The sequence below is a fragment of the Humulus lupulus genome, chromosome 6 (genome assembly GCF_963169125.1).
Source record: "Humulus lupulus chromosome 6, drHumLupu1.1, whole genome shotgun sequence".
NCBI classification, from domain to species: domain Eukaryota; kingdom Viridiplantae; phylum Streptophyta; class Magnoliopsida; order Rosales; family Cannabaceae; genus Humulus; species Humulus lupulus.
The window spans coordinates 26,973,861-26,988,662 of NC_084798.1; the positions used below are offsets into that span (position 1 = coordinate 26,973,861).

The 14,802-nt window shown below is 32.5% G+C and overlaps 1 protein-coding gene across 4 annotated transcripts; it reads left to right on the top strand.

Moving 5' to 3' along the window:
- The first annotated feature begins 938 nt into the window (after nt 1-938).
- LOC133781952 (pentatricopeptide repeat-containing protein At5g09450, mitochondrial) lies at nt 939-3,671 on the top strand. 4 transcript variants are annotated; one of them, XM_062221068.1, is made up of 3 exons: nt 939-1,088; nt 1,378-1,675; nt 2,481-3,671. In XM_062221068.1, the coding sequence occupies exons 2-3, from the start codon at nt 1,443-1,445 to the stop codon at nt 3,397-3,399; spliced, it is 1,152 nt and encodes a 383-aa protein (XP_062077052.1). In that variant the 5' UTR covers nt 939-1,088; nt 1,378-1,442; the 3' UTR covers nt 3,400-3,671. The 4 variants fall into 4 exon arrangements, with proteins under 4 accessions (XP_062077052.1, XP_062077053.1, XP_062077051.1 ...); XM_062221069.1 differs by having other exon boundaries at nt 987-1,088; nt 1,308-1,675; XM_062221067.1 differs by having other exon boundaries at nt 1,039-1,088; nt 2,488-3,671.
- The last annotated feature ends 11,131 nt before the right edge of the window (nt 3,672-14,802 follow it).

Below are 14,802 nucleotides of genomic sequence, written 5' to 3' on the forward strand. Positions count from 1 at the left end.
GTTATGGCAAGTTATCCACTCTCAGTTACTGACTAGGGATAATCTCAATCGGATACATATTCCTCTGGTTTCCCTGAATTGCCCAGTGTGTGATATCTTCCTTGAGACTCACGGCCACTTGTTTTTTGACTGTCACCTATCTGCTAGGCTGGCTCAGCAGCTGTTCAGTTGGTTGGGTTTTGCTGCTTGGCCTTTGGGTTATAAAGGCTGGCTGGTTTGGCTTTCTAGAGCTAGGAGTGGTGCCATGGCTAAAATTGTTTCTATGGTGTTTGCAGCTGCAGTTTATAGTATATGGACAAACAGAAATAGATGCTATTTTGAAGGCTGTTCCTATCCGGTTTGGAAGATGGTTCAGGATATAAAATTCATTACTAAACATAGAATTTACTTAGCTTCTAACAGATATAGTTCAACTAGAGATCAAATGTACATTCAATATCTCCTTTGTAATTAGTTGTCTGATGTGACCAGCTTCCGTTGGTTCGGTTTTGTAGATGTTTTGATTGTATTTGCTTGTTCTTGTTCAATGAAGTTACTTTTCTTCTTGATCAAAAAAAAAAAAAAAAATCATAAACAATCTTTTTATTTAATATATTTATGTCATTTTTTTTATATAATATTATTTATTTATTTCAAATTCATATAATAGTATATAAATTTAATAAATATAATTAAATTTTTTTATAAATAAGAGTAAGTAAACCAGTATTGAAATTTGCTTGTATATATTTGAATTGATAAATTTTTTATTTAAAAAAAAAATTGACTAAAAACAAGTTATGGATCATTATCAAGTACTTATTTTTTAAAACTTTTTTGGAAAATCAGGATGAAAAACTTGATGACAGATTTATCTTTTCCTAAATAAACATTCGTTCTGAACAGAATGTTAAAAGCAAAAATATTTGTATTTTAAAGACTTCAGCTGAGACAATTATCAAGTAGATCGGGTCGGGCATGACCCGATATATAATTGATCATGGGCATGGCCCTAAAATCCTCAACGAAAGACTTAATTCAAACTTTAGAACCCCAAAACCCAAAACACCTTCGATGGCGTCTCGCGCAGCTTTCCTCATCCTCAGGCGGTACGCTCTGAAAAATCCCTCGTGGATATTTTGTTGCTTTCTTTTACTATTGCCTCATCTGTCTTTGTTTGGTTCCCGAGAAAATGCAAATGGAAATTGGGTCTTTGAATTTCAAAATTCTTTAGCTTCAAATCTATATTACAAGTTTGAACTATCTAGAACTCAATCACGATCGCATAGCTTGATACATTCTCGTTTCTTTATTGCTTCATTTCTCAGATTCAATCTAGAGATTTTTCAAAATATTTTCTCGATCGACTGCTTAAAGTTAAACCTTTATCGAACTCAGGAGATGCAGGGAAGTCAGCTCATTGAAAGAGAATTCTGGGTCGGTTTCGGTTCCTTTCTTTAGCAATGGCGGATTTTGCAGGCAATTATCTTCGGGAGCTTCCAGTGCTGATATCGTCGCTGATTATGTGGAGAAAGATGACCTTAAGAGTAGAATCTTTAGGCTCAGGCAACCCAAGCGAAGCGTTGCTAACGTTCTTCAAAAGTGGATTAACGAAGGCAACCAAATTAATATCTCAGAACTTCGCCAGATATCTAAGGATCTCAGGAAGTTTCAGCGTTACAAGCATGCCCTCGAGGTATTTTCTTTCTCCCTTATTTGCTGTTTGGTTGCCATGAAATTTAGACATTTAAAGCAATGATCAGAGGTAACTTTTCGAGAATAATTGGATTGGATAGTTTTTCTCATATGCTTTTGAAAAAGTTATGCACTCACCAAATTAATTTAAAGTTGCTTGCAATTAAATTAAGTTAGAACATATTACAACTTTGTATCCATTTTCTTGTATGAAGACATGATTTGTAACTTGATTTGAGAACTCAAATAGTGGCATACCCTTAGGATAATACCATAAGAGAAGCAAAGGAAAGTAGTTGAAAATAGCTTGTAATGGCACTCGTATCCCTTATGTGAGCCTTAATTTATTAACTTGTCCATGAACTCGATTTTGGAACTCCCGGAGTATTGCACGAATTAGCAAGCCTAAATGATTGTTTCATTGAAATGCTCTTTTTGTGTATCAATACTTTGGATTGCGCAAGATGAAGTTTATTCAACATTTTTATTCATGTATGTAACATTAATTACATTACAGAGTATGTGATCTTTAGTAAGAGGAGAGAGATGTTATTAGTTACTCGGCGTATTCGACTCTTTAAACCTCTAAAATTTGAAGACAGTTTTTGCGCAACATCAGTTTGTTTTATCTTTTTCAAAACTTCTTAGAAGGTTGCATTAGTATAATTCTAGGTCATATGATTTCACACATATATATATATATGTATATATATCTGTATATCTTATGTAAGAGTTACTCAAGAAATAGTGTCACGTGGGGTTCACATTACTGTCGGCATCCTGATCTTTTAAATTTTCCATACAAGCTTGCAGATATCAGAATGGATGGTTACTCATGATGAGTTTGAAGTATCAGTTTCTGACTATGCTATCCGCATCAACTTAATGACAAAAGTCTTTGGTATTGATGCAGCTGAGCGCTACTTTGAAGGTCTTCCTCTCACCGCGAAAACTAGTGAAACATACACTGCTCTCCTCCACTCTTATGCTGGAGCAAAGTTGACTGAGAAGGCTGAGAATCTTTATGAGAGAATGAAGGATTCAGACCTGTCCCTTACTGCCCTTACATACAATGAGATGATGACTATGTACATTTCAGTTGGACTTGTGGAAAAGGTCTCTTTAGTCGTTGAAGAACTGAAACGACAGAAGGTCACACCCGATATCTTCACTTACAATCTATGGATAAGTTCGTCTGCTGCAACTATGAACGTTGATGAAGTAAGACGGATTTTAGATGAAATGAGCTCTGATCCAGGTTGTGACGAAAGTTGGCAGAGATACATAAATCTTGCTAATATATATATTACTACAGGTCATTTTACACATGGGGAGTCGAATTCATTGGTTTCAGCTGAGAAAGGTATTACACAAAGAGAGTGGATAACATATGACTTTCTTATAATTTTACATGCTGGTTTAGGGAACAGAGACAGAATTGATCAAATATGGAAATCTTTGAGAATGACCAATCAAAAGATGACAAGAAGAAACTATATTTGCATCCTTTCTTCATATTTGATGCTAGGTAATTTGAAGGAAGTAGGCGAAGTTATTGACCAATGGAGGCAATCCACTTCAACAGCTTTTGATGTTGCTGCTTGTGGTAGACTTTTGAATGCATTTACAGATATTGGGTTGACAGAAAAAGCCAAAGACTTTCAGTTGCTTCTCATTGAGAAAAAGTCTGATCCTGCAGATATCCAAAGTAGCACAACAAATTAGTTTAGTCTAATATTATAGAATTACACCATGTGAGATTTTTGGTGCTTGAACAGAAAGAAGAGCAAGGAGAGGATCAGTGGCCAAAAAGTCACATAGCATTGAATCAAAATGAGTAATAATCAATTTCTTTATCAGTTATGTGTATCATTTTTTTCGGAATAAATAGCATTTGTACCCCCGATAAATATGATTATCAGTCATGTCTTCAAATGATTCATAATACTAAAAATTACTCCTGAACTATAGATGTTGCACACAAGTTTTTATTTTTATTTTTTTTATTATTATTATGATTTAGAATTGCAGGCTACTCTGTTCCATTTGTGGCATTATGCTGATGTGCTCCATATTCTATTTCTTGGCTTGTTTATAGAGATGAGATATGGTTGAGGTTCTGGATCTCACTAATTTTGTTCCTACTGACTTTGCTTATTCATGTTTTAACTAGGCTAAAATTTGATTAATTGCTTATTGACCGCATGGGATTTTTTGAGGTTCACCATGAACACCTCATTGGTGGGTACTAATAATTCATTCCTTTATAAATATATATGGGGGCAGGACGGTGCAGTCAAAATGGGATTTGGAACCTAAATAATTTTTTTTTTATAATGATGTACATTGTAGTTTTTTTAAGATATTCTGTAAATTATTCAAGAAATTTGAAATAATTTAGAGTGTCGAAAATAATGTTCAAATAGTTAAATTTTATATATTCATACAAAAAAATAGACACACGTGCATCAAGTTGTTTCAATTTTGTTTTGGACACTGTAAATTATTCTAAATTTCTTGAAAATTTGTCTGATGTCTTAAATAACTACAATAGCATTTTAGATGCACTTATATATATATATATCTACTAGATTTAAATAACGTCCAATGTACATTTTCTTAGTTTTATTTATTAATTATTTTTATTAAATTTATATTAAGGTCATATAAATTTCAAACAAATATTCTATTTTAATTAAATAATTTATTTATTTTTATTTAAGTTTATGTTTGTTTAAGTTTTTGAATTTGGAGAGACAACAAGAAATTATATATTATATGTTTAATGTAATATTAAATATTATACGTAGATTTTAAATTTAAGTTTTTTGTTAGATTAAAAAAAAACAATTTGTTGCTAATTGATAGTAGATTATATTATATGTTTAATATGATATTATTATAATAGTGAGTTTAAGTTTAATTAAATTTTATTTAAGTTATAAAATGAGTGATTTTATTATTTTTAAATAATTATCATTGTAAAATATCTCAAAAATATCATATTTTAATTTGTTTAATTATTTATTAATTTTAAATAATTATTATTGTAAAATATCTCATAATATCATATTTTAATTTGTTTAATTATTTATTATTTTTAAATAATTCATTATAAAATATCTTATTTTAATTTTTTTAATTATTTATTTTATTTTTTTTAAGTTTAAGTGATGTTTACAAATTGACGTTAAATATAAAAATATTTTGTTGAATATAACAATATTTATTTAAAGTTAACATTAAAAAAAAAACCGTCAAAACAAATTTTTTTGATTATCTACACACTTTTTATATAGAAGAGATATATTAGTTTTATTATTTGGAGTGCTAAAATACTAATTACCGTAAACAACACACTAATATTTATTACAAAAGTTTCATCATATAAATTCTCCAAAAATGAATTATCAAACAAAATTCTTGTTTAATTTATCCAAACATATTATATGAAAATCCAACTTGGGATACGGTCTTGCACTTTTGATTTTGTATTTTTTTAAAAAAAAAATCTATATATTGTGTGTCAAATGTTTTGATTTGGAGAATAATAATTATTTTTTAACATATCTAAAAGTTGTTCATAAATTAAAATAAAAAAAATGGTATTTTGAAAACTCTATTAATATTCTTTAAAAAAAAAACTCCTATAATATTAAAGGTAGAAATAAGAGAATGTATACCTCTTGCATTTAATAATCCACTTGCAAATTTATTTCATCTTTATCTTTGTTAAATTTATTTAAAAAAAAAAATTAAAGTAACTAAAAATGAATTTTTAAATTTCAGAAGCAAAACAATTTAAAGCAAGACAATCGCAAATAAGAAATCAATAAAAACAAGAATCCAACCAAAAAGGTTTAGATTTTTAGTATTTGTTCATAGTATTTCTGCACATAAGATAAAACGTACGGAAAGAAGGGACAACCTAAAGACTGAATGAAATTTATGAAACTCCACAATCCACTCACTCAATTGTATGTCTTATGATTTTAGACCAAATTTAACAATTTGTATATATTGTTAATTTATATCTATCATTATATAAATTTATTTAGTATAAATTTTTTCAATAATATACAAAATCTAATAACATATACAAAAGCTGATACATCTATAAATCAATCAAAAAACAAAGCTCCTCTTTAGATTCATCTCTTATCGTCATCAAACAGAAATCACACGACACAAGAATAAAAATATTGAAGTTAAATCTTATACTATATATTGAAACTTACTATGAGTAATTTCAGTAGCAATCAACTAGTTTTAAGGTAGAGCTAATCTAGTAAAGACTGTCTCTAAAAATCTGGTGTTATGTTTTGGTAGGGGACCTTCATAGCTTTGAAATCTTTGTCAGAAGACAAACTAGTGAAGTAGCTTCAATCAGCATTATTGTTGAGCCCCATTGCTTATTTGAGCTACATGAATGTTGTTGCAGCCACATCCTCTATTTAAGAGGTATCTAAAATTATAAACTTTGTTACTTGATGATTGACAAAAAGGTATTTGCGGCATAAATACCATATGTTTTCAGTTTTATACACTAATATACCGCATCTTTTTTTCGACGGATTAAATACCAAACGTTATGATTTGGCTAATTTCGTCACTACCCCTCCACTAAGTGGGAAAAAAAAGACACGTGTACGACTCTGAATAAATCCCATTTTTTTGTTTGTCAAAAACTTATAAATAAAATTAAAACATAAAACAAAAATAAAAAACCGAAAACTCAAAAAACTGAAACCCATTCCTTAAAAAATAGACAATTTTCTTCGGGTCAAATCATTCCTTCGAAACTGAAACCCATTCCTTAAAAAACAGACCTTCAAAAACTCAAATTCTCCCTCTCTCTCTCTCTTCGGGTCAACACCAAGGGACACACAAACCATTTTCGACAGCCATTATCAGAGGAAGACGAAGAGGAAGACAAAGAGCACCATTGCATATTCGGCACCTTCCTGGGGAGGAATCCCTGAGTATGGTAAGTTAGTTTTCTTTTTGTTATATATATGATGAAATGAATTTTGTTGCTTTTTATGGGGTTTAGTCTGTAAAGTGTTTGGTGTGTGTGAGTTTTGTTTTTAGTTTGGTGTATTATTAATTTGGTGTGGGGTACTGGTTTTTGGAAGTATGTGTAGGTTGACATGTGCATTGACTGTGATAATATCTATTTGGAATATTTTTGACTGAGTAAAAGGTAAAAGAAAGGTGTATTGTAATGCTTTGGGACGTGGGATTTTGTCACTGTTAGACTAAAATAATTCATTTTTTACTTAGGCTAAAACATAGCATTATAGAAACAAAATATGCACTTAACTATAAATAATCAATGTCTTTTTTTTTCTTTATTGGCAGATTTAAAGTTTAAGTTATTCACAATTAGTATGCATCATTGATTAGAGGTGAAAAATATAATTTTATTGATCTTAAATGTCAAAATAAATTAAGTTTTGATTATTATTTTCATTTAATTAATATGATATATTTTATGAATGAAAATCTTTGATTATGATTTAATTTATTGTTATTTTGTAGGAATTGAAGTTGTATTTTGGCACTTTGAAATGAAGATAAAAGAAAATAATTAAATTTGAAAAAGAAAAGAGAAAAATGGCATTTTTCTTGAGACAAAGCAGACCCAATCCGAAGGCCCAAGCCCAGCAACATTTGCCTTTTTTCTCCTTGCCCAGCCGCCAAGTGTCATCGCTAGAAGCTGCCACGTGTCCCAGCAGCAACCCAGAGCGTGCCACGTGTCCAGTTTCAGCCAGCCCTTCACGCCCACGCATCTTTCTCCTTTCCCTTCATGCCATGCGTCCAAGCTCCCTACTCCTTTAATATAACACTTTCAGCCATCACCAAGGCCTCCAGCAGCCATGTTCAAAGGCCCAGCTCCCCAAGCAACCCAGCAGGCCCAAATGCCCAACACAGCAGCCCAATTCGGATCCCTTTCTCTTCCCTTCTCCTCCAACCCAACGCCAATCGGCCAAGTTCCCTTAGCTCCAGCCGCCTACGTGTCGCTTCTCCATTGGCTGGGTTTGGTCAAAGTCTCCTCTGCCACAACCACCTTTCAGCCCATGTTTTGTGCACTTTGAGCCTTGCAAAATTGTCATTTTGAGCTTTAAAGCTCATCTTTTTTGGTGTTTTTGAAAAATGGCATTTTGACCATACACCAAAATAACTAGGTTAATATTTATAATAAGATTTGATTTTTCAAAATCATATTTTATTATTAATATTTCAGATTTATTTTGTAAACCCCAAATTGTTGTTTAATTTCTTTTTAGTCTTTTTCTCCATATATAAATAGGGACTCCCACTTCACAATTTCTATGTAATTTTTAGGTAGCAAAATTCTACCAAATTTTAGTCTCATTTATCATATTTTCTCTCTAGAATTTCATGAGAATGTCTAGCATAATAGGCTAATCTTCTTAGGAAGGTTAGGATGATCCTATATGCACCATGACTTTGTTTGGTATTTTTGATTCACCACGTGCTTAAAGTTTATATATTTTAGTGATTTATTTTCTTTCATCTCTACTTCTTCAGCTTATTATCTATATTTATGTTTACTAATAGTATATCAATTTTGTCATGCACTTTCTATGTATTATCAAATTATTGAAAATAATATAGATAATATCTTTATCATTTTCTCCATCTCACTCATATATATGTACTTTTGCTAAAATCTATATAAAACTAATCATGCTCTTTCTATGTATTTTATAAATAGTAAAAGTAATATTTGTGTTAGGTTTTATGTCTAATCTTTTATTGCATTATTGCCAATGGTATAATGTCATTTTTAGATTTCTCATAAGATTTATCTCATCATTTCATGGTAAAGAATATTAATCACTTGAATGCATTTTTGTGAAACATATTTGTGCTTTAATGTTAAATCTTCCAAATGAATAGTTGGGATGTGAACTATCCATTTGTGTAATTTTTGTGAATCAAATATCCAAATAAATAAGTATGCATATTGGTGACTCTTGATCTTTCTGTTAGGACTAGTTTTGGTATGGTTTTATGACATGTTTTAAGAGGCAATTTTAATCTTTTATTTGGTTTTGTGCGATATTATGCCGGTGTTTATTGTGTTTTCAGGATTAAGTGTGGTTATGAAGAAAAAAATTTGAAATTGAAGAAAAAGCGCTTAATTCTTGAAGAAACGGTGTTAAACGGGCTAAGGAATGGAAGTTAGTGAAACCGAGGGTCAAATTGAAGATTTGTTGAAAAAAATGCAATTTGAGCCGCAGCTCTAAGGTGTAGAGCCGCGGCCCTGAGAGTTACAGAGAAGGCAGCAATTAAAATGCAATTTGAGCCGCGGCTCTATCAATTGGGGCCGCGGTGCTACATGAAGTCAGAGAGGAAATCCGGGTCGCGAAATGCACTAGAGTTGCGGCTCTATCAAATGGAGCCGTGGCGCCAGTTTGTACGGAAGCCGAAGTTAGGGCATTTTTCAAGGGCAATTTTGTCCTTTCGCACATAATTAATTAGGGATTATAAAAGCTTTCTTAATGACGTTTTTAAGAAGAGATTAACCCTAGAAGACGGCTGAAGGCACATTGGAGAGGATTGCAAGCGAAATCGAAGAATTCATCACATTTTTCTTCTTTTCTACTTTGAATTTCTGTATTTTGGATGCCTTTTATTTCTTCTATGGTTATTATGGATTTGATCATGAACTAAACTATTTTTCTAGGGTGTTAATGGATTCTCCTGAACCTTTATTTTAAATTAATGCAAGTTTTATGATTTCAATCTTATCTTGTGATTTATTCAATTCGAACCTAATGCTTGTGAATGATTGATCACCATTAACATGAAATATATGATTTTGATTCGAAATCTGAAAAGTGAGAATTGAATATGCTGTAATTGAATGAACATAGATTTCATATTAGGACAAGAGTACCTGTGTGGTCTGTGTGGTTTTAGGTTGTTAATCTTAATGCCTATCTTATGTTTATTTATCACAGAGATGTAGAAAATTTGCATAAGATTGAGACTTATATATCCTAGTACGAATATAAGTTATTATTGTTGACCTGCTATCACAAGAGAGGAATTGAATAGTAAGATTTGTGTTAAGGAGAATTAAAGAGGATGGTTGATGAAATTAATTGCCCTAGTTTTTAATCCATTGAATTTTCTTAACGTTATTTATTTTCAGTTATTTTCAGTTAATTTTAGAATTTTGTTTTACAATTTTAGTTAATTCTTGATACTTATTTATCGTAAGCCAAATAGAAATAGGAACTAAGTTTTGGTACTTAGTATACAGTCCTCGTGGGAACGGTCTCACTTACTCTCTTTATTACTTGTTACGATTACGTGCACTTGCGTATCGATTTTACACAACACCTTCCTATTTGTTACCTATTGTTACATCACACTTTATTCTATTTTCATTTCTAATCTTTAAATTTCAAAAACAACAAAAATATCACTTGTTCTATTTTCCTCACATTATTTATCTCTAAACTTTATTTATTGATTAACTTTATTTCTTTGCCTCCTTGTGGAATCGACCGCCCGATCTATACTACAACCACCGCTAAGTGGAAGTCACGTTTGGGCGTTAAACAATCATGGTGGGAGGTGGTTCATTCATTTTGATGAGAAAAAATATGAAGGGGAGGGGGGGGGGGGGGAGATTGATTATTTTGATTACTGTGATTGGGAATGTTTCAGCATGTATGATTTGGAGAAAATTGCAAAGGATATTGGGTATGAGCTGCCTGTTAGTTTTTGGTGGAGGCCATATGGGAACTTTGTACATAAAGGTGCCATGTTAGTTTCAGATGAAGATATTAGGGTAATGATTTTTGATATGAAAACAAGGAGGTATAGGGTAGTTGATATCTTCTTGGTCTTGTCTGATAAGGATTATGTGGCTCCTGCTGTCAGTTACTGTGAAACTATCACTCTACCAAAATGTAGAATTGAAGAGTTACCAGATGATGTTGAAGTGGATGTGGATGTGGATGTTGTAGTAAATGCAGAGGGTTTTCCTGAGAGATTTTTCACTGATGGTAGTGAAGAGGATGTGGATGATGTTGAAGAGATAGATGATGCTCCTGATTTTGTTGTTTTGGATAGTGATGAAGAGAAGAGTTACCCTTCCCACCCCAAGCCTATGAACCCAACTGCAAAGCCCATGAAACAGAGTTACCCTTCCCACCCCAAGCCCAAGTACCACCTCAAACTCATTGATTAGTGGTGAAAAATACACATTTATTGATTTTAATAGTCAAAATAAATTAAGTTTTAATTAATATTTTCATGGAATTAATATGATTTATTTTATAAATGAAAATATTTGATTATGATTTAATTTATTGTTATTTTGTAGGAATTAAAGTTGTATTTTGGCACTTTGAAATGAAGAAAAAAAGAAAATAATTAAATCTGAAAGCAAAGAGAATAGAAATGGCATTCTTGAAGAGATGTTGCCCAGAATTCGGCCCAAGACTCCAGCATTCCTCAGCCCAACGCACCAAGCCCACCAAACCACCAACCTAGGCCCGTCTCCTCCCAATCCCAGCTGCTCTTCAGCCCCAACGGCCCAAGCAGCTTCCCAGCAGCATCAACCCCCCAGCAGTCACGCCCAAGCCTTCTTCAGAGCCTTGCCTCCTCCTGCGTTGACCGGTCAAAGCATCAACTCCCCTTCAGCCATGCACCCAATGTAACACAGTGAAGCTTCCTCCAACCCGAGCTCAACCTAGCAGGCCTAGGCCCAACACACCTTTCAGCAACTCACACCCAGCGGCCCAGCTTGCCTCCATCAATATTCACCAACTCAGGCCCATCTGAAGCAGCTCAACCCTCCCAGCCAGCACTTACGTGGCGCCTTCCCATTGGCTGGGAATGGGTCAAAACCGTCATCTGCCACCAGCCACTTTCAACCCATGTTTTATGGGTATTGGGCCTTGCAAAATTGCTATTTTGAGCTTTAAAGTTCATAACTTTGTGGTATTTTAGAAAATGACATATTGACCATACACAAAAATAAGTAGGTTAATATTTATAATAAGATTTGATTTTTCAAAATCATATTTTATTATTAATATTTCAGATTTATTTTGTAAACTCCATTTTGTTGTTTAATTTTTTTTAGTCCTTTTCTCCCTCTATAAATAGGACTTCATTTCACATTTTGAATGTAATTTTTAGGTCGCAAAACTCTACCAAATTTTAGTCTCATTTCTCATATTTTCTCTCTAGAATTTTATGAGGATGTCTAGCATAATAGGCTAACCTTCTTAGGAAGGTTAGGATGATCCTATATGCACTATGACTTTGTTTGGTATTTTTGATTCACCATGTGCTTAAAGTTTATATATTAGAGTGATTTATTTTCTTTCATCTCTAATTCTTCATTTCTATTCCTTCATCTTATTATCTTTATTTATGTTTACTAATAGTATATATATTTTGTCAAGCACTTTCTATGTATTATCAAATTAGTGAAAATAATATAGATAATATCTTTATCATTTTCTCCATCTCATTCATATATATTTACTTTTGCTAAATCTATATAGAATTAGTCATGCTCTTTCTATGTATTTTATAAATAGTAAAAATAATATTTGTGTTAGGTTTTATGTCCAATCTTTTATTGCATTATTGCCAATGGTATAATGTCATTTTTAGATTTCTCATCAGATTTATCTCATCCTTCCATGGTAAAGAATGCTAATGACTTGAATGCATTTTTGTGAAATATATTTGTGCTTCAATGTTAAACCTTCCAAATGAATAGTTGGGATGTGAACTATCCATTTGTGTAATTTTTGTGAATCAAAGATCCAAATAAATAAATATGCATATTGGTGACTCTTGATCCTTCCTACTTGTTACCTATTGTTACACCACACTTTAATCTATCTTTACTTCTAATCTTTAAATCTTTAAAACAACAAAAATATCATTTGTTCTATTTTCCTCATATTATTTATCTCTAAACTTTATTTATTTATTAACTTTATTTCTTTGCCTCCTTGTGGAATCGACCGCCCGATCTATACTACAACTACCGCTAAGTGGAAGTCACGTTTGGGCATTAAACACTCATGAAACAAAAGACGATAGCACTACGGCTGAGACTAAAAGAAAAGGCAAGCAGCCCCTGAGGAAGTGTAACAAGAAGAGGAGAAAAGGAAAGAGGAAGGTTGAGAAAGATGATGATTTTCTGTTGGAAGAGGAAGATTATGTTGATGATGGTGAACATAAAAAGGATTTAGAGAACACAACTGATCCAAGAAAATGGTGGTCTTCAGTGACAGAGCATTGTAATGAGCAAGATTATGTTGATTATGAAGGAGTACTATCTAACGATGATCTCAACAACCTGTGTAGTGATGATGAGCACACTATTAGAAAGATTAAGAGTGAATACAACCATGCTAACAAGTTTGAGAAATTTGAGTTCAAGCTTGGGATGGAATTTCCTACTATGGAGCATCTAAGGAAGGCCTTGAAAGATCAATTTATTAACAGTAATAGAACATACAATTTGTTTTCAATGACAGATCGAGAATAAAATCCAAATGCAAGGGTGAAGGTTGTGATTGGTTTATTTATGGAAGAGTTGGTAATGATAAGAAGACTGTTAGGATAAACAAGTACGAGTCAGAACACCACTGTGGGATAGTGTTCGACAACAAACTTGTGACAAGCACATGGTTAGCCAAGCATTTCTTGGAGCAGTTCAGACTTAATCCAAACATGGACTACAATGGATTCATGGGAATGACCCAAAAAATAAAATTCAGCAATGTGTCACAAACCATTTTCTATAGAGCTAAGGCTTATGCAAGAAATCTGTTGGAGGGTTCGGTGAAGGATCAATATTTAATCCTTGATGACTACTGCAGGAAACTAATGGAGACAAACCTAGGTAGCACAACTTTACTTAAAACTAACCTTGTTGATGGCCAAAGAGTATTTGAGAGGGTTTATATTTGCTTGAAGGCTTGTAAGGATGGGTTCAATAAGGGTTGTAGGCCTTTGTTAGGACTGGATGGATGTTTCTTGAAAGGCTATTACATGGGTATTTTATTGGTTGTTGTAGGTATAGACCCAAACAACTCACAATTTCCAGTGGCATATGAAATTGCTATGAAGGAGAACATTGAAACTTGGACTTGGTTTATGAATTTAATAGTTGAGGATCTTGGCGTTGAAAACCCAAGTATTTTCACAATGATGAGTGACCGACAGAAGGATTTGGAAAAGGCTTTGGTTGACATTATGATTGGAAGTGAAATAAGGATTTGTGTGAGGCATTTGCACTCCAACTTCAAAAAATAACATCCTGGTTTGATATTAAAACAAATGTTATGGGGTTGTGCAATGACAACTACACATGTGGAGTTTACTCGAAGAATGAATGCTCTGAAAGAAGTAGATGAGAATGCTTACAAATGGTTGCTGAAAAAGGACCCTAAAGAATGGAGCAAATCACATTTTAGAGAAGCTGTGAAGTGTGATATGTGTCTTAACAATCTTTGTGAAAGCTTTAACTCAACTATCATGCCTGCAAGAGACAAGACAATTGTAACATTGTTAGAGAATGTCCGATTTTGGCTTATGTGTAGATTCAACACCAAAAGGGAAGAAGTTAAGAAATGGGTAAATCCAATTGGTAGAAGGATCTTTGAGATTATTGAGAAACACAAGAAAATGGCCATGGAATGTTACTCAACAATGGCTGGAAATGCTCGATTTTCAGTAACATATAAAGGAACATAAACCTTTGTGGTTGATTTGGTGAAGAAAGTGTGCACGTGTAGGGCTTTCCAATTATTTGGCATACCATGTCCCCATGCTTTAGCTTCTATATGGGCATCAGGATTGAACCATTATGATTATGTTGATGACTGGTATAAAAAAGTGTTAGGAGTATGTCCTAAAAGCATGTAAAAGACATTTAATATTTCAATGAATAAATAAATACAATGGTCTATTATTGTTATATTTAGATTATTAAATTATTGTTTGAATAATTTTTTGTAAATATCTGAAAAATTCCATATTCATCATTGAGAATGTGATCTTGTATTAGTACGAGAGAATTAAGATCACATGAATGAATAAAAATAGTCA